The following is a 20,772-nucleotide window of genomic DNA, read 5'->3' on the forward strand; positions in this document are numbered from 1 at the left end:
CAACCAATCTCTAAACTGGTCATCTTGCAAAACTAAAACCCTGTCCCCATTAAACACTAAAACCCCATCCATCTTCCCCCTCAGCTCTTGGTCACCACCATCCTACCTTCTCTCTCCATCAGGATGATTATGCCACGCACCTGGTAGACTCTAAGTGGAATCATTCAGTATCTGTTCTTTAGTGACTGTTTATTTCACTCAGCATAATGTTCCCAAGGTTCATTCACTGGTGTAGCAGGTGTCAGAATTTCTTTCCTTTTGAAGGCTGAATAATATTCCATTGTATGGATGGATCACATTTTCTTTATCCATTTCTCCAAAGATGGAGACTTATACCTTTTGGCTATTATAAGTTGCCATGAACACAGGTGTACAAATACCTTTTTAAGACCCCACTTTTGATATTTTGGGCCATATACCCAGAAGTAGAATTGTTGGAGCATACGGTAGGTCTCTCTTTACTTGTTTGAGGAACCACTGTACTGTTTTCCACAGTGGCTACAATCAGTTTCTGTTCCCACCAACAGTGCACAGGGCTCCAATTTATGTACATCACTGCCATCTTTCAAGTTTTTTGATGGAGCCATCCTTGTGAGCGTGACCTTAGACACTATACTTTTAATTTAGCCTTTTCTTTCAAGAGCTCAGAGATCTTTATGATCTGAGCCCTTCATACAGACACCTGGAGGCATATTCTCCAATCAAATACTCCCTCACTAACCAGTTGACACAATATCTTCACAAAACTTCACGAAGAGATAGTCAAGAGGTGAATCTTATTTCAGGAGCTTTTTATTTGTAACTCCAAGTTTTTACCAAAATCACTTTCTTTAGTCTGCAAAACACTGTTTAATATTAAAATATATATATCCATGTGTCATGAAGATCTGCTGGTGCCAAACACCCTCAGTTTCACCTAGATCAGATTAGATCAGATCAGTCGCTCAGTCGTGTCTGTCTCTTTGCGACCCCATGAATTGCAGCACGCCAGGCCTCCCTGTCCATCACCAACTCCCAGAGTTCACCCAGACTCACATCCATCGAGTCAGTGATGCCATCCAGCCATCTCATCCTCTGTCATCCCCTTCTCCTCTTGTCCCCATTCCCTCCCAGCATCAGAGTCTTTTCCAATGAGTCAACTCTTCGCATGAAGTGGCCAAAGTACTGGAGTTTCAGCTTTAGCATCATTCCTTCCAAAGAAATCCCAGGGCTGATCTCCTTCAGAATGGACTGGTTGCATCTCCTTGCAATCCAAGGGACTCTCAAGAGTCTTCTCCAACACCACAGTTCAAAAGCATCAATTCTTCGGTGCTCAGCCTTCTTCACAGTCCAACTCTCACATCCATACATGACCAAAGGAAAAACCATAGCCTTGACTAGACGGACCTTTGTTGGTAAAGTAATGTCTCTGCTTTTGAATAAGCTATCTAGATTGGTCATAACTTTCCTTCCAAGGAGTAAGCATCTTTTAATTTCATGGCTAGAGTCACCATTTGTAGTGATTTTGGAGCCCAAAAAAATAAAGTCTGACACTGTTTCCACTGTTTCCCCATCTATTTCCCATGAAGTGATGGGACCGGATGCCATGATCTTCGTTTTCTGAATGTTGAGCTTTAAGCCAACTTTTTCACTCTCCACTTTCACTTTCATCAAGAGGCTTTTGAGTTCCTCTTCACTTTCTGTCATAAGGGTGGTGTCATCTGCATATCTGAGGTTATTGATATTTCTCCCGGCAGTCTTTATTCCAGTTTGTGTTTCTTCCAGCCCAGCGTTTCTCATGATGTACTCTGCATATAAGTTAAATAAACAGGGTGACAATATACAGCCTTGACGAACTTCTTTTCCTATTTGGAACCAGTCTGTTGTTCCATGGCCAGTTCTAACTGTTGCTTCCTGACCTGCATACAAATTTCTCAAGAGGCAGGTCAGGTGGTCTGGTATTCCCATCTCTTTCAGAATTTTCCACAGTTTCTTGTGATCCACACAGTCAAAGGCTTTGGCATAGTCAATAAAGCAGAAATAGATGCTTTTCTGGAACTCTCTTGCTTTTTCCATGATCCAGCCGATGTTGGCAATTTGAACTCTGGTTCCTCTGCCTTTTCTAAAACCAGCTTGAACATCAGGAAGTTCACGGTTCACATATTGCTGAAGCCTGGCTTGGAGAATTTTGAGCATTACTTTACTAGCGTGTGAGATGAGTGCAATTGTGTGGTAGTTTGAGCATTCTTTGGCATTGCCTTTCTTTGGGATTGGAATGAAAACTGACCTTTTCCAGTCCTGTGGCCACTGCTGAGTTTTCCAAATTTGCTGGCATATTGAGTGCAGCACTTTCACAGCATCGTCTTTCAGGATTTGGAATAGCTCAACTGGAATTCCATCACCTCCACTAGCTTTGTTCATAGTGATGCTTTCTAAGGCCCACTTGACTTCACATTCCAGGATGCCTGGCTCTAGGTCAGTGATCACACCATCGTGATTATCTGGGTCGTGAAGATCTTTTTTGTACAGTTCTTCTGTGTATTCTTGCCATCTCTTCTTCATATCTTCTGCTTCTGTTAGGTTGATAAAGTTTCACCTAAGAACATCTTTATTTGACCTTTATGTTTTTCCATATATACCTTTAGATATAAAATCACACCTTGATTTTTTTTTTTTTCCAGGAGAATGTGAAGGATGATGTCCTCTTGCATTTAGACCAGTATAATTTCTGGTGAGAAGTCTGTAATTCCCTTTCACAAGATGTACTTTCTATTGTGATGCTGTTACTATTTTTCTCTATCATTGTTACTCACAATTTAATTGTACTGTGGCTTGGTGTGTCCAGCACCCTGCATTATGGGGTCACAGGGCGGGGCAGGTGTGGGGGGGACGGCCCTTCAGAATGGGGGGCCACCAGCAGATGGGAACAGAACCTCCTCCTCCAAAACCCCATGGTGCAGTGAGCACAAGTAAAGGCCAAAAATCTAACTGCTGGCAGGTGGGAAACAGAATTAGTTTTACACATGAATAAAAGCAAGGGAACACTGTCAAGAAGGCAAGGCAGGTCAGATGTCCACAGAAAATGAGGTTTGTGCTTCCACTCCCCTGAAGGCATTTCCTCAAAGTTCGACAAATGACTTTGCTGGAAGGAGACTGAATCTAGCTCTCAGTGGTCCTCCCAGCAAGATGCTCCCCTGTCCTTACAGCAGCCCATGTGGGTGAAGACAGACCACTTTTACACACGTGGTCTTGCTACTCTGGCTTCCAACCACCCTCCCCTCTGTATTGCATCATATGAAAAACACAGCCAATGTTTAATGTCTTTTTTCATTAGTTTCCTACTTATGCTTTAAACACATTTCCATGCCAAACCCATAGACATTTTTGAGAAACTGGAGTTTGACAGTTTCCGCACAACATTGTTTTCTTAAGCTTGGAAAAACTTTGCATGGAGTCCCCTGGGCTCTGTATCACGCTTTTGAAGTCCTTTTTGGCACACGTGTGTCTTAACGGTCTGCCAGGTTGTTGTAATTGGGCTTAACCCTACACGCGCGGAACGCTGCCTTATAATAAAAGCATTCTGTCCATGGGACAATTTTGCACAGGTAGAAGGTGTGTTGTCTTCAGAAGGGGGACAGCTAATGAACACACTGAGGCCATGTGGAAGTTCCTTGCCATTTCACCATTAAAGGCCCACTACCCTACTTGAGATGATGCCACATCTCAAGAACATTTATATGCTATGAATGTTATAGATTTATGGCCTATTTTCTGTGTCTAAACACATTTTCATCTCTGAGAGCAGTGTAGAAATGAGTCAGAACCAGGATTCCCAGGACCAGTTGGTCATCCCAAATGGCTTCTCATGACAAGACCAAGTTCGGCCCCTAAAACATGCATCCTTCCGTGTTGGGAGCACAGGAAGTAGCTATAATGTAAGCATGGATTTGAATAAGCCCTACATAGTTAATAACCAATGACGTTACAAAGGCAGAAAGGAGACCCAAGCCAACTCTGCAGTTCCGCTGATAAATCAGGCACTATGTTGAATGTCTGAGGCCAGCTCTGCTGAGGATCTGCTATTGGCTCCATTATACATGTAGATTGAGGCACAAATGAATACAAAGGTTTGTATGTGGTAGGGCTTATGTATCCAGGTCTGCTGGCTTCAAATCACACCACTCCATTTCTCAGGTGCAGTAAGTGGTGAAATAGGAAAACCCCAAGGGTATCAGGAAACCCTCAGGAAAGGGCATTAGTCATAGGAAGATTTCACTACAGGACACATTTAGTAAATTTGTCCTTTTAAGTGCTGAGTCCTGAGTCTATTGAGCATTATAGTTATTGTCAAGGATGTGCAAACAAATACGATACTATCCCTGTCATCATAGAGAATTCATGATGGTGGGAAACTATTCAAATATGGTGGAATGATTTTAGGAAATGTGCTCTGAGCTGTTCATCCTTTGGAAGGTGGTTATCAAGTTTTCCTTCTATGGAACTGCTTTGCCTGGATGGTGGGTGCAGAGCAGTGATTTGTGCCACCCCTTTCTGAGCATCAGAGCAGCAGGCGTTACCTCTGAAGGGCACAGGGGCACCTCACTGACCCCATGGGAGGGATCTCACTCCCCAGTGGAGTAGCCAATTGCTGGCTCTTACATTTTAATCTATCTGAAGGTCACGAAAGAGAAACCTGCAAACTAGTGACCAAGGAGTTTCATTTAGTGTCAGAAAGGTCAGAGATATAGAAGGAAAAAGATTGGGTAATTCATCTATGGAGGCATGCTCAAACAGGGAAAGCAAGAACTCTTCTGTAAGAAAAGTTGTAGCGTAAGTTACTCCAGGAAGAAGCAAACATCTAGAAAAGGAAACAATTGGAAGAAATCTAGCTAAAGCCCAGATCTTCTCCTTTTAAGTCCACATAAAATGCTTCTGTGTTTTCTGGGATAAAGCCCTATGTTTCTCAGGTTTACATCATAGGAAATGGCTTTCCATGAAGTGTCCTTGTAATGTGATGCAACAAAAAGTATAAGCTTTTCCCATTCTTGGGAATTTTCTATTTTAGGAAAACATGAATATATTTTAATGGACACGTATCATGGAAATATGGTAACGTTAATCAGTTTCAAACCCAATGAATCATGGAATGGATGTTAGAGCTGGGTTTTTTTGTTTGTTTCTTTTTTTTTTTTTTTAATTCAGGGAATCAGTTATCAGGAAGGTGAGTGCAATTTTCCATCAATATTAATATATAAAGTAATAATAATAGTAACTTCAGATTTATTGTCAGACACAACACAAGTGAGAAGACAGTGAGGGAACATCTTTAAAGTAGCAAAATAAAAGCTATTACTCTAGAATTCTATACCCAGCAAAACTATCTATCACCAGAAAGTGCACTACAAAAAATGTGAAAAATTATTTTATGCAGAAGAAAAATAATCATAGACGGAAATGTGGACATGTGGACTAAATAGGGGAAAAAGACAGTACAAATTCTCTGAATAAATTCAGTAATTATTCTCTGCAACAAATTAAATAACATCATTACTGATTCTACAAATACTCAAAAGAAAACAAACTCAACATTATTAGCAACTTTATGCTAATAAATTTGACATATTACATGCAAAGGAAAATTCCTTGAAAGATACAAATTACTAAAACTCATTCAAGAAGAAATAACCTGAGAATCTTATATTTGTTAGAGAAATTGAATCTGTGCTTAAATATCTTCCCATTAAGAAAATTGCAGACTCACATAGTTTCATAAGTGAATTCTTCTTAAGGAAAAATTTAAAAATAATAATAAACAATTCAACACCAACTCTTCTGTCATACAAATTCAATCCCAGCAGGCTTTGCTATAGACATCAACAAACTGATTTAAAATTCATATGGAAACATAAAGGGCTTAGAATAGCTTAAACAACTTCAAATTAAAAGAAAAAAAAGAAAAGAAAAAAGAAAGTCTGACACTGTTTAAATTCAAGACATTATCAAGCTACAAGTGATCAAGACAGTGACATAAAGATGAAGAGACAAATTGTATAGAATAGTCTATATATAAACCCAACCACATAATCATGGTCACGATTTTCAACAGATGCAAAAGAAAACACAGTCATTTCAATAAATGATTCTGGACTACTTAACACCAAAGGCAAAACAAACTCTAAGAAGAAGGTATAGAGGAAATGTTTGTGAATTTGGGCTTGGCAAATAATTCTTAACTACCACACCAAAAGTATGATTCACAAAAGAACAACTATGAAGTGTATTTCATCAAAACTAAAAACTCTGCTCTTGCAAAGACACTAGTAAAAGGATGATAACCCATAGACTTGGGAAATATTTGCAGAAACATGTACCTGATATGTTGGTGATGGTGACTGCAGCCATGAAATTAAGAGACACTTACTCCTTGGAAGGAAAGTTATGACCAACCTAGATAGCATATTCAAAAGCAGAGACATTACTTTGCCAACAAAGGTCCATCTAGTCAAGGCTATGGTTTTTCCTGTGGTCACGTATGGATGTGAGAGTTGGACTGTGAAGAAGGCTGAGCACCGAAGAATTGATGCTTTTGAACTGTGGTGTTGGAGAAGACTCTTGAGAGTCCCTTGGACTGCAAGGAGATGCAACCAGTCCTTTCTGAAGGAGATCAGCCCTGGGATTTCTTTGGAAGGACTGATGCTAAAGCTGAAACTCCAGTACTTTGGCCACCTGATGCAAGGAGTTGACTCATTGGAAAAGACTCTGATGCTGGGAGGGATTGGGGCCAGGAGGAGAAGGGGACGACAGAGGATGAGATGGCTGGATGGCATCACTGACTCGATGGACGTGAGTCTGAGTGAACTCTGGGAGTTGGTGATGGACAGGGAAGCCTGGCGTGCTGAGATTCATGGGGTTGCAAAGAGTTGGACACGACTGAGCGACTGAACTGAAACTGAACTGAACTGATACCTGATAAATGATTCGTGTCCTAAACAACTGTCAGAACTCAACTGTAAGAAAACAAAGTTAACGTAATTTTTAAAAATGGGTAAAAGGTGAAAGATTTATACGATCTGAAGAGAGTGTGATGAAGAGAAAGTAGCATCGACATACAGTCCATAGCATTGCAAAGAGTTGGACATGACTGAAGCGACTCAACATGCACGTGTGTGTAAAATAGATAGCTAGTGAGAAATTCCTATAAAACACAAGGAGTCCGGCCTGGCACTCTGTGATGACCTAGAGGGGTGGAATGGGGGGAGGGGAGGGAGGCTCAAGAGGAAGGTGATACATGTGTAATTATGGCTGATCCTCATTGTTGTACGGCAGAAGTCAACACAACATTGTAAAGCAATTTCCCCTCAATTAAAAATAAATTTTAAAAAACAAATAAGAATGGGTAAAATATTTTAACAGACACTTCATCAGAAAGATACATGAATGTAAAATCAGCTCATGAAAAAGATCCTCAGCCTCATTAGTCACTAGGGAAATGCATTAAATTAAAACCACAATGAATTGCCTCTACACAACAATCAGAATGCCCAAATTTAAACAGATTGACTCTACTAAAAGAGGATGAAAAAAGAAATGAACTTTCACACTGCAAAATGAGACCTGCCTCCTGCCCCCACCCAGGATAATAATAGTATTAATTATAACAATAATAATAGCAACAGTAATGTTTAAAAGTACATACTACATTATTTTGTTTATAGAAAGTCCTAGAAAATTTACTCTAATCAAGTCAGGGAGAGCCATCAGAGTTTACCTGGGGATGGGATGAAGGAGGATGAAGACAGGAGAGAAATTACCAAGGGGATGATGGAGCTCTTGGGACAGATGGGTATATTCATTCCCTTAATTATGGTGATGGTTTCATGGGTATGATTATGTCAAAACTGATCAAACTGTAAGCTTTAAATTATCCAGTTTATTTCATATCAATTATACATCAAAAAAGCTGTTAAGAAAAACAATTATACTACTTCCACCAAAAATGAATAACTAGCAACTTTATGAAAACCATTGTTAAGTTTTCTCAGGAAAAAAAGCTTCTTTAGAGAAACTCTGAAAAGAAAAATCAAAGCCTCTCAGTTCCCATTTCCAGAGCTAACCTCTTACTTCTGGGTCAGTTTGTTTAGAACTAAAATGAACACACTGCTATATTTAAAATGGATAACCAACAAGGACCTACTATACAGACATGAACTCTGCTCAATGTTATGTGGCAGCCTGGATTGGAGGGGCTTTGGGGGAGAAAGGATACATGTATATGTATGGCTGATTCCTGTTCAACTGAAACTACCACATTGTTAATCGGCTACACTCATACAAAATAAAAAGTTTAAAGTTTGGAAAAAGAAAAAAATGCAGACAACAACAGCCACAGTTACTGCATAAGTAACATTCTGAACTTCAGAAAGCCAAGCAGTTATGAAGCAACATCCTTCTGTATATTTGTCCTCAAAATGCTTTGCAAGTCAGCCAAATTGGCTTATCTACAGTCTAAAAAATTAACTAGGTGTTACTGCATTGAATTAAAGTCCAATCCATGAATGAGAATCTTAGCTCTAATAAACAAGATGGTCACACTTTCCAACAAAACGTTTGATAGCAAAATAATTGTTTCGTTCCAAAATGCCCTTTCTTAAAAGATCGCTTTAATTTTTCATCAGCTGTTATTTTAACTTGAAGGATTAGTCCATCTTCCCACCACAAGAACTTTTACCATCATTAATTTGCTATTAATTTTTAAAGTTGAAAGCACTTAAATGTACCATCCAGGCTTAGTTTGTAATATGTTCATTAATACTAATCATTTGGAGCAAATGTAGAAAAAAAATAACTGCCAACGCTGTCTGATCTCTATTCCTCTTCATATTCTGAAAGATTAAAAGTAGAACGAGTCATCTTTTCACCTGGCAAGCTTCACTGGGCTACATTTTATCCTTGAGAGCAGGGACAGCACTTGGGCAGAAAGGTCCTGCCTTGCGGTAATCCATGCAGGTGAGCTGCTCTGTGAAAGCTCCAGAGCTTGACTGCCCTCCAGGTCAGCAAGGAAACCAGGTCACAGGACAGGGTGGGTCCTTCCTGGACACTGGAAGAAGACCCTTCCTGAGAGGCATGCTCAAGAGCAAAGGCGAGACACAGCTGGTCCAGGGTGCACCTCCAGAAGCCCAGGCTGGGAGGTTTCAGGTTCAGGTTGGACAGACGTCCAGTGTGGAGGCTCGTCTGCCTGGTCAGGGGCAGTGGCTACTTTAAACACGATGCCAGGTGTCACTTGGGTGGCAGGGTGACACCCCACCCAGGGACCCCCCTTTCCCAGGGGTCTTGGGTCAACACCACACCCACTCACGGCCCCAGGTGACCATCAGGTTGTGGAGATTTCCCGAATGGACTTGAGGGTCAAGTATTTACATTCTATTGATTTTCCATTTATCTTTGGAAATTCAATTTGTTTCTCTTTGTTCCCAGTTTTTGCCGTTTAGATGAGCACAGATAAAGTGGGTCTGAGGTCAGTCACTTAATCCAAAAAGAAACAAGAGTTTGGTTGCTGTTATGTCACCTACCAACTGGGCAAACTAAAGCATTGACTCCCTGGTGGTGACACCCTTAACAAAAAGGGGAAGTGTTAACCACAGGTTCATTTACATTCCTCAGCGTGAAAATGACCTGCTTGACATTAATTTTCCCCACACTGGACTGCTTTCAGATGAAGTTCTCACCAACCTGCCTCCATTAAGAACAATTTTGTCTTTCTGTGCTGTTTCCATTAGCTAGGCTAAGACGGCTCTGATGAGGAGGCAGCACCGTGGCTGTCCCAGTAAGGCTGCAAACGCACTAGAACAAGCCACATTAGACAAGCACCTGCAAAGCCAACGGCACCAGACACAGCACAAAAGTGACTGCATTCTGTCACTTTCTAGGAGCCCATTGGCTTCTCCAAACTAGAAGAAAAAGACACAGCATCAGGGTCATTATGACTCCTGACACATTGAGTTCAGTTCAGTCGCTCAGTCGTGTCCAAATCTTTGTGACCCCATGAACTGCAGCACGCCAGACCTCCCTGTCCATCACCAACTCCCGGAGTTCACCCAAACTCATGTCCATCGAGTCAGTGATGCCATCCAGCCATCTCATCCTCTGTCGTCCCCTTCTCCTCCTGCCCCCAATCCCTCCCAGCATCAGAGTCTTTTCCAATGAGTCAACTCTTCGCATGAGGTAGCCAAAGTACTGGAGTTTCAGCTTTAGCATCATTCCTTCCAAAGAACACCCAGAGCTGACATCCTTTAGAATGGACTGGTTGGATCTTCTTGCAGTCCAAGGGACTCTCAAGAGTCTTCTCCAGCACCACAGTTCAAAAGCATCAATTCTTCGGCACTCAGCTTTCTTCACAGTCCAACTCTCACATCCATACATGACCACTGGAAAAATCACGTGTAGCCTTGACTACACCGACCTTTGTTAGCAAAGTAATGTCTCTGCTTTTTAATATGCTTTCTAGGTTGGTCATAACTTTCCTTCCAAGGAGTAAGCATCTTTTAATTTCATGCCTGCAGTCACCATCTGCAGTGATTTTGGAGCCCCCCAAAATAAAGTCTGACACTGTTTCCACTGTTTCCCCATCTATTTCCCATGAAGTGATGGGATTGGATGCCATGATCTTCGTTTTCTGAGTGTTGAGCTTTAAGCCAACTTTTTCACTCTCGTCTTTCACTTTCATCAAGAGGCTTTTGAGTTCCTCTTCACTTTCTGCCATAAGGGTGGTGTCATCTGCATATCTGAGGTTATTGCTATTTCTCCTGGCAATCTTGATTCCAGCTTGTGCTTCTTCCAGCCATTACTGACATTTTAATGACCAGTGTAAGAATGGGATAAATATAATAAATAATACTGTACTTTTCATGTTTTTTTTTTTCATTCTTCTTATGTGTTACAGAATGGTTAAATATTGCTGAAGTTTGAGGCTTTGGCTTTTCTTTCTTATACTGTTTTAACACTGGAATAGACATGTCTTTCCTTCACTAAACAAAGTGCATTTTCTTATTGTGATTTGTTGAAACAGGACATGGAAAGGGCGACATGGGACAAGTTGTGTATTTATTTAACAGAGAATGCTGCCTCCACAGGGAATGGCCTGAATCTCTCCCATTCCTTCCCACAATTCTTGTTCATTTTCAAATTGCAGGATCTAAGGTGAAAAAAAAAGCAGCAAAACAACAAAATGAATTTGAGCAAAGAAGTCCAAGCCTTGCAGTATAGAGAAAGTGACTGTGACTGACGCAGAGAAAATGCAGAGGTTGGAATGACAGCCAGTCAGAGATGAGGAGAGGCGACTCTGAGGGCTATTCAGTCACCCCTATATGAGTGCTCACCATGCACAAGTATTCATGACACACAGAAGAAAACCTACAGGTTCCATCACGCTCAGTCGTGACTGCGAAAACCGTGGACGCTGACTCCCCAGCCAAGCCCTCCACCTGGCCCACGTCGGAATGTTTGCTGCGATTGTCCAGATAACTTTGGTGAGAAAACAAGGACCGCCCCCACCACCCCCCCACCTTTGCCCAGGACTGTTTTTACATGAGTTCACCTCAGAATTACTCGCAGTGTCATCTTTGCAAGGGAACAGTCAACAGTGAGCTGACAAAATTAAAACTGGCTTTTTGTAAAGTCACCAGTGAGTAAATGTTTGTTTACAGCATTCAACACATTTCAGCTCACATTCAAGGACACCACAGAGCAAGTCAGGTCCACCTGCCTCGGTCCCGTCCTCCACAGCGCACATCCCACACCTTCCGTGCAGAAAACCCACAGGACACAAGCTGGCTGGGACTGGTGGCTTTATCACAGAGAGGAACCCAGGTGAGGACTCTGAACACTGACCCTTGCCTCCTGGCCTTCAAAATGTAAGGTGTTTGCTGTCTACAGAAATTCCCGAGGAAACACAAAACCTTTGGAAAGTCCCATACTTGGGATTAGCTAAGCCAAATTTTGTTTAGTCTGCCATTTTCCTTAGGGAGACCTGCCAGGATATGTTGGAACTGGGCTCTATTCCATTAAACAAACTGTGCTGAGTGGTATGCTATCTGTCTTTTGTAAGTTATGTGGATTAGCTTTAAAGCTTTATTGTGCTGGATCAACTTCACAAGAGGGGGCACTGAATTTTTTATGGTTTATAACCATGTGAACCATATACTCCAGTGTCTCATATCCTACTCTCACTCTGCCTTAACCTTCCCATCACGTCACGTCCTACTGTTTGTGACCCTATGGACTGTGGCCAGCCAGGCTCCTCTGTCCATGGGACTCTCCAGGCAAGAATACTGGAATGGGTAGCCATTTCCTTCTCCAAGGGATCTTCCCAACCTAGGGATTGAACCCTACTCTCCCACATTGCAGGCAGATTCTTTACCTTCAGAGCCACCACGGAAGCCCAACCTTCCCATAGGTAAGCTCATAACTATCAGAAAAGAGCCCTGAACTTTGTTTTGGAGAATTTGGACAGTTCTGTGCACAAACAGGTGGGAATCACTAACTTTTCCCGGGGCAGCCCTCCTCCCTGCCCCTTGTCTATGTCCTCCCCGTCTCCCATCTGCCCTGTCCACTTCTGGTCCCTACCCACCTGCTCCACGGGCTTCCTTGGCTATAACCTTTGAGGAGCTCTACCCAGTTGCGAGTGGAGTTGGAAGGAATCATATGATCTCTTGGGACCCCTGGGTTGAAAGAAGACATCACCCTAGAGAAACACAAGCCCGCAGAGGCGTGCTCCACACAGGAGCCGGATTTCAGGTCACAACACCTGCGTGAAGACCTGTGGAGTAATATCGTGTGGTCCCAGGACCAGGGAAACCTCCATGCCCTCCCGCAGAGCAGAGCACTAGCCAGCCCGGCAGAGGCTCCCACGCAGCTGAGGGACCCTGGGGCTGCTTCCGCTCATTACGAGTTTTTCCTAAGTTCATAAGTAACGGATGCTCAAGAGAGCAAAAATGAAGAATCTAAATCTCCTGGGTCAGAAATCAAGGACTGACTACATTACAGCACAGCTACACAGTCAAACACAATCAAAAGCTTTGCAGTCCATGAAAAATCACACTTTAAAGGAACATTTCATGACATGAAGAGATGCAGAAGTTGCACAGAGCAAGTTACAGAACATCCTGTGCACCATGCTGTGCAACAGTCAAGCATCATGGTTCAAAGTCTGCTTGTAAAAAGCACATTTATGCACAGGAAAAGCACTGGGAGAATACAGACCGAAAATGAACAGTATTTCTGGGAGTTAGGATTATTTTTTTAAGTGTTTTTCCTGATTCTTTTTTATACTTTCCCAAACAATCACCAAAAAGCATCCTAATGATAAACAAATCAATTCAATATTTCTATAAGTATTCTAAATATATTCTAAAAATAAAGCTAACCTTCACCAGAAAGCCTATTTGAAAGCTTACAAGAAGACAAAAACGACTTGGATTGTTTTGAGGACAGCCACATCCGAAGCTAGATACATGGACTGGAGTCTCTGTGGTTATGAAATTTGTGACAAACGCCCACGCAGGATGACTTTTTCTTCCTGCTTGTTTGCAGTTTGTTTTCTGCCAGCTCAGTTGGTGGATAGCAATGTGTTGAAATTACGCCTTAAGAAAAAGCCAGCATTTAAAATACGTAAATTTCCAAGCTTTCAAAGGCTAGAAGGCAATGTCCTACTTTCACCAAGTTAATGGAGGAAGAAACTACAACAAGGCAGCTCACATGCAAACGTATGTGTACACACACACATGCATATGTGTATATATAAATGTATATATATTGCATTGCTTAGCACAAACTATACTCTGATAAACCACCCAACTTCTAATGACTCTGTAAGAGTATGGCAGTGAAGCTTTTAAACTTTTTAAAGGTATTATCTTCAAAGTGTCTATAATAACTTACAACCATAATTTTAAGTTTGAGGCAATCCCAATAAAAGATAAAGATGGTAAGTTATTACACTATTAGGACTGCTATTATCCACACACTTGGTTGGCAAGTCTGGTTTACCACCTGTTATAACTAGTGAGCTAATAATGGCTTTTACATTTTTAAGTGATTGGGAAAAATCAAAATAGTATTTCATGAAATGTGAAAATATTTTGAAATCCGAAGTTCAGTGTCCACAAAGTTTTGCTAGAACCTAGCCAAAACCTTAAAATCTTGTACAGGGCTGCTTTTGCACTAAAATGGCTTCTTGGAAGAATTGTCACAGAGACCATGGGCCTGCAAAATCTGAAATATTTACTAACTGATCCTTTACAGAAGAGGTGTTTTCAAGGTGGTTCAGAATAGTCTTTGTATTTCCTATTATCAGTCTCTAGATGGCAGAAAAGAGCCTTAAATTGGGGTATATGGAGTGACCACACCCCCATAGAAGGTATACAACTTAACATTTCCAATTAAATCATCCCTTCAAAGTCCAACAGTGCAAAACTTTTTGCTCTATGTGTTCAATAAAATAAAAAATTAAACTTCTAGTAGAACTGAAATATTCATTTAGTCTGGAACTAACGATCTTGCAACAGTAAAATCATTTTTCTCTATGTGTTCAATAAAGCAAAAATTATATGTCTAGAAGAAACTAAAAGACTCACTTAGCCTAGAACTAATGTCTGCACTGAAATTTTGTATCTATCCACTTCTGCTTGAAATAAATATTATGTAAATCCACATCATTAAAGAGACTTCTCAGTGCCCCCCAGCTTTATTGAGGTACAATTGACATGTGAAATTGTAGTATATTTAAAGTGGACAGCATGATGATTTGATATAAGCATAGACTGTAAAATGATGCATAGCACCTCAATCAAGTTAATAATCACTTCACATAGCTACTCTTTTTCTTTTCTTGTGTGTGGTATGAAGGTTTAAGGTCTATTCTCAGCACATGTCAGTACAATGTTATTACAATGCATTGCTACTACTACAGTGCCCCTGTATACAGATCCTCAGAGTTACTAATCTCACACCTGAAAGTATGTACCTTTTTCCACCTCTGCCTACACTCCCCACCCTCCAGCACTTAGCAACTGTCTGTTTTTTTAGGTTTGACTTTCTGTTTAGATTCCACATAAGGGGTGAGATCATACAGTATTCATCTTTCTCTGACTTATTTCACTCAGCACAATGCCCTCCAGGTTCACCCAGGTTGTTGCAAACAGCAGGACTTCCTTCTTTTTCACGGCAAGTAACACTCCCCGTGTGCTGCGCTTAGCTGCTCAGTCGTGTCCAACTCTTTGCGACCCCATGGACTGTAGCCCGCCAGGCTCCTCTGTCCGTATAATTTCCCAGGCAAAAATGCTGGAGTGGGTTGCCATTTCCTTCCACAGAACATTCCTTATATATGCATACTATTTTTTCTTTTGTCATTCGTCCATCAACAAACACATAGGTGTTTCCATGTCTTGGCTCCTCTGTTTTTCATGTCCTTGAATCCTAAAGAATTCACCCCGTATCTTATAAACCAATGACATTTTCCCAGATAACCACATACAACCATGCACCTAAGAACTAACAGGAAGTCTGTACTATCAGCTAATAACCAGTGAATATTGAAATTTCCCCATTTAATTTCAAAAGGATTTGTCCTTAAACTGAGATGTGATCCAGAGTTGGGCTTCTCATCTGTCTGCAGGCTTCCTTGCTTCTCCTTTGAAGTAGGACGGTCTCTGCCCACACCCTCCACACACACTTCTTTTTCAGAATGCTGGTTTTTTAAGAGACCAGGTCGCTTCCCTTACATTCTACAGTCTGGATTTAATGACTGCTTCCCTGTGGAGTCAAGTAAACCACATTCCTGCCCCTTATTTTTCCTGGAAATTGGAGGTTAGGTCTAAAGCCTTAACAATACAATGTCTCGTTCCCCATACTGCATCCAGCCTAGAAGTCTGAAAGGTCAAGGGACCCCACTCTGGTAAAGTTTGTTTGGATCAACTGGTCAAGGTGCTGACTACCCCAGAAGGGGCTTTTCCATTTGCAATTAGCAAATGATCAGCAAGCTTATACTCTGTCATCCTTGCAAACAATCTTCATCCCACAAACTTCTTTAAGTCATGGTTTCAATTTGTGAATAGATTTAAGTATCTCATGAAGAATTGGTAAACAGTAGTTTTCTAATTCTAGCACTCCTTTCCCTGCATTAACTAATGACATCCTGTAAGGAGGAGTTTTCCCTCATTAACTGAGAACAGCCTAGAATTCCTTCCAAAAAGTCAAAATAAATGCTGGGTTCTTTACCTTGAATTCTCATTTTCATATAAGACTTTGGGATAATAGTCAACTTCAACTGAAGCACATAAAATCTCTCTCTCTCTCTCTCACCTTTCTCTCTCTCTTGCTCATCCACACACACACACACACACACACACACACACACACACACACATACACACACCATGGACTCATGCGTTTTTACTTTTACATTTTTATGGTCACTCAGTTCTTTTTGACCCTCAATTTGTCCTCTGTTTGCCCTCAGGAGCTCCCTCCCACAGATGCTCTGACATGTTCTTCTTATTCTTTGCTGTAAAACATTCTCCCTGGTCTCCTTCCTCAACCGAGACCATGTATCTGCTCTTTGCTGCAAACAGCAGCTTCCCTCCACTTCACCCCAGCAGGACCCCCACCTGAAGCAACACCTCTTCCCTCCAGACTGTGGCCAATACAATCAAGGCAGAGACTGTGTCCCCATCCCCACCAAAGCCCGGCTGACCCACCAGTGGGCATCAGAAGAAACTTATCAGATGCTCAGGGCCCAGTAGGATCCTCCCAAGGGCTCGAGGATTATCTTACGGAATCATCAAATTGTCCAGCAATGCCTCTTACCTGGCATAGTAGTCGTTGGGGGGAACGGCTTCCTGGAAGAACTGGAACTGGTACAGATAGAGTCCGATCAGGTGTCCCGCGGTGAAGATGGCCAGCAGGACGCAGAGACAGCTGAACAGCAAGGGGTCGAAGGTCCGGCACCAGGACCACCAAGTGCACAGGCCCAGAAACACGAAGAAGTACACGGACGAGGTCAGAGAGGGCAGCATCATCCCTGCGGGGGCAGGGGTGCACGTGTGAGAAACGTGGAGAGGAGGAAACCCTGCACAGCTCAGCCTCCGTCACTGTTGGGGATGATGAGGAATGCCTCCTATGCTTGTAGTGAAATTCATCACACTCTCTTGATGATATCAGAATTAGTGCTATTTGTATTGTGGAAAAAAGTCACATGTAAAGTGAAATTTGTAAACGTGGGGAAATATCAGATGAGGAGAAATCCTACCCGTGGCACTTGAGCCCCAACAACAAACATTCACTTCTCCAACCAGTAGAATTTAGCATGTTTACTTGCCTGTTTCCATCTCTCTATTTCTCCCCGAGTTTTTCAGGAATACTGTATGTCCATTCTAACTGTCCTCGATAAATTTTTAAAATAATGATTTACTTTTGCTTGTCTGTTGACGAGGGTTCATGATAATATTGCATTCAGTGGCAGATAAAACCTCACTAAATCTTTGTCCTGCCCGACAAAATGTTATTTGCTCTATCACTAAAAGTGGAAATGTCAAATGAAATCATTCCTTCATAGGCATTTAAAAACTTGGCAGGGAGCATTTTGAAACAACTTCTCATCAAAGTCCTGAGTTACATTTCTTGAGAAATACTCTTCACTTTTCTAACTTTTTACTCTCCTATGGAAAAACAGTTGCTTCATCTCATGAAACTTCACAGAAGCAGGATGGAATAAAGTTTGCAGCAGCTCTGGGGCAATGGGGATGGGGCAAAGATGGAGATAAGGTTTTTATGGAAGGAGCAGCCTGCAGCCAACAGGGAGAGGAAGTGGGCGTGTGTGCTGCGAGATTACCATCTAACTGGGGAAGAAAAACATTCTATCCTGAAGAGTTAAATTAAGAGATCTAATGACTCAATGTAAACAGACAAGCTCCCGAAAGCCCATGTGTAGCTCTGGATGGGGACAGAAAAGGGGCCCTTGTCACAGATCACCACCCACAGGCTCTGAGAGAGGTGAACAGTGGTCCTGTTTGTCACGTAGAAAACAACGCCACCTAACTGCCAAGGGAAAAGACTGCTTTACAGAGGTTAACAGAAACCATCTAATACATAAAACCTACAACTGAACGGGAAAAGCTACGTGTGCTTGTGTGTGCGTGGTTTGTACACATGGCCAGTTTCACAAAAGCTACAGTTACGATTCTGTTGCGGCGGAATAGAATAGTTTCCTTCTTTCATCATTCGCCAGCTGGCTCCCTGTGCGCCCCAGGACTTGGAGGTTCTCACCTGATGAACCCAGTAAAATCGTCACAACAACCTTCCCCGCAGTGGTTATCATGTTGCCAATAAACTCCTTCAGCTTGGAGGCCACAGAGGCCAGCCTGCGGAAGAGTTTTAATTTCGCGCTTTCCTCCAAATCGCCTTCAGCACCGTCTCCTTCATCTAAGTCCTCTTCATAGATCAGGGCCTCTTCGGAGTCTATTTTTTCTCCTCCAGCCTAAATAAATGAAAAACAGAAAACACTGCAGTCTCTGCCTATCCACCCAGAATATTATATGGTTTCTAATTTACCAGTAGGTCAGTGAGGTGAATTTGAGAAATGAGGAAAAAATGCAGACTACCACTCAACCACGTAAGCCCCCTCAAGTCTCTGGTGGTCCCTGTGTGAAGCCCAAAGAACTTTGATCTTTCTTCAAGGCATAAACAGGAAGCATAGCTAATCATAGGGTCCCTAACGGCAGGTCACCTCACCTACATGAGCTCATTTTATTTTACACACAGAAGCCAAGACTGTCTGAAACACCTATTCATAACTTAGCTTTCAGCAATCTGGGTTTGGTTCCCCAGATTTACTTAGTGTGCCACTAAGGTGATGGGAAGTTTGATGAATGGGCTTAAACGGAAAGGATGGGCCAGATCAGCGCTGAGGAAATCCCTTTTCTTTCTGGAGTTTATCTTTGTTCACTATTTTAGTATTTCCTGCCCGTGGGAGGACGAGTGGTCCCGGCTACTTGGCTAAATAAACAGTCGCTTCCTATCTCATCCTTTTAGAGAATTGTGCACGGGTCCAATCCCAGGCCATGTGGGACCTCAGGACCATCACTAGATATTCAGAAGGAAACACATGCACAGCACATACACACTTACATGGATTATTTTAAACTGTGTATACCATGGGCTTTTTTGTTCATTTTTAAAGAATACATAAGATTTTTTTTGGATAATTACAATCTTTCCCTGGAAGGGTTAGGATTTTTTTTAAAGGAATTATAAATATAAACCATTCCCTTAAGACAAAAGGTGCCTGTCTCAAATGCAGGACAGGCTTCATCTTGAAAAGACAGCAGCTTCTGCAGAGTCAGACAACTCTGAGGCCCAGATCAGACATTGAGTCCAAGCAGTACCCGTTTGCTTCATTTTCCCATTTTAAAATTTCTTTCTTTTTAAAAATTTTTATTGAATGAAAGATCCTTTAAACTCTATGGTGCTTTACAGTTTCAAAGATTTCACACATATGATTTCATCTAATTCCATAATAAGTCTTTTTTCCCCTGCTGCTGCTAAGTCGCTTCAGTCGTGTCAGACTCTGTGCGACCCCATAGATGGCAGCCCACCAGGCTCCCCCGTCCCTGGGATTCTCCAGGCAAGAACACTGGAGTGGGGTGCCATCGCCTTCTCTACCCTACTACTAACTACTAGTTTGTTCTCTACATGTGTATGTCTGCTTCTTTTTGTTTCATTCACTAGCTTGTTGTATTTTTTATAGTTCACATATAAGTGATATCAAACAGTACTTATCTTTCTCTGACTTATTTCACTCAGCATAATGCCCTTCAAGTTCATCCATGTTGCTGCAAATGGTATTATTTCATTTTGTGGCTGAGTAATACTCCATTGTGTGTGTGTGTGTGTATATATATATATGTATATATATATCAATCACATCTTCTCTATCCATTCTTCTGTAGATGATCGTTTAGGTTGCTTCTGTGTCTTGGTTGTCATAAATAGTGCTTCTGTGAACACTGTGGGACCTATTTCTTTTCCAATTAGGGTCTTTGTTTTTTTTTTCAGATATATATATTTATATATACATATATATTTTTTTCTTGATATGCTTAATTCAGAATTACATAATATTCACTGCTGGTGTCTGAGCGTCCATCTCACTGGAGGAAGATGGGCACAGGAGGCTGGTGCACAGCTCAGTAAGTGCTGAGTGACCTGAGGGCTTAGACCTGCTGTTTGCCTAGGTGGGTACAGGCCACTTGGGATTTACATTGGCTGTTAATGAAGCCAAGGCTACAGGATGCACTCCCACCCCTGTGCACACACACACACACACACACACACACACACACACACACACGAGGATGTAATCCTAGGCTATTCAAGTCCATATACCCAAATTGGGTTTTGCATTATACTGTATTTCATCATAGCACATTTGTACTTTTTCCAGAAGGAAGAAGAATGTCTCAGGCTTATGCATGAGGATTTTTCAATCTGCTCAGAGCCCAGTGTGCATCAATGTCACTAGTAAGAGACAGAAGAGTACACATACTAGTAAGAGACACAAATAAGTCAGCAACTAAACATCTCACAGCGACACTTGCTATTCCAAGAATTAAAACAGAGTGATGTGATTGAGGGAGTCAGGGCGGCTATTTTAGATTCTGAGTTCAGGGAGAGCCTCTCTGAGGAAGTGACATTTAAGCTGAGCTCTGAATGTCACAGAGCCACCAGCCATGGGGAAATTCT

The 20,772-nt window shown here is 41.8% G+C and overlaps 1 protein-coding gene across 3 annotated transcripts in view; it reads right to left on the bottom strand.

Moving 5' to 3' along the window:
* The window catches only part of PIEZO2 (piezo type mechanosensitive ion channel component 2), a 251,309-nt gene that overhangs the window by 84,902 nt on the left and 145,635 nt on the right, over positions 1-20,772 (bottom strand). For all 3 annotated transcript variants that reach the window (XM_027525524.1, XM_027525522.1, XM_027525523.1), the window contains exons 6-7: positions 18,298-18,508; positions 16,840-17,053 (exon numbers count right to left, since the gene is read on the bottom strand). In XM_027525524.1, coding sequence (XP_027381325.1) covers positions 16,840-17,053; positions 18,298-18,508 — 425 coding nt within the window. The remainder of the gene's footprint in view (positions 1-16,839; positions 17,054-18,297; positions 18,509-20,772) is intronic.

The sequence above is a fragment of the Bos indicus x Bos taurus genome, chromosome 24 (assembly GCF_003369695.1).
Source record: "Bos indicus x Bos taurus breed Angus x Brahman F1 hybrid chromosome 24, Bos_hybrid_MaternalHap_v2.0, whole genome shotgun sequence".
In the NCBI taxonomy this organism is placed as follows: Eukaryota; Metazoa; Chordata; class Mammalia; order Artiodactyla; family Bovidae; genus Bos; species Bos indicus x Bos taurus.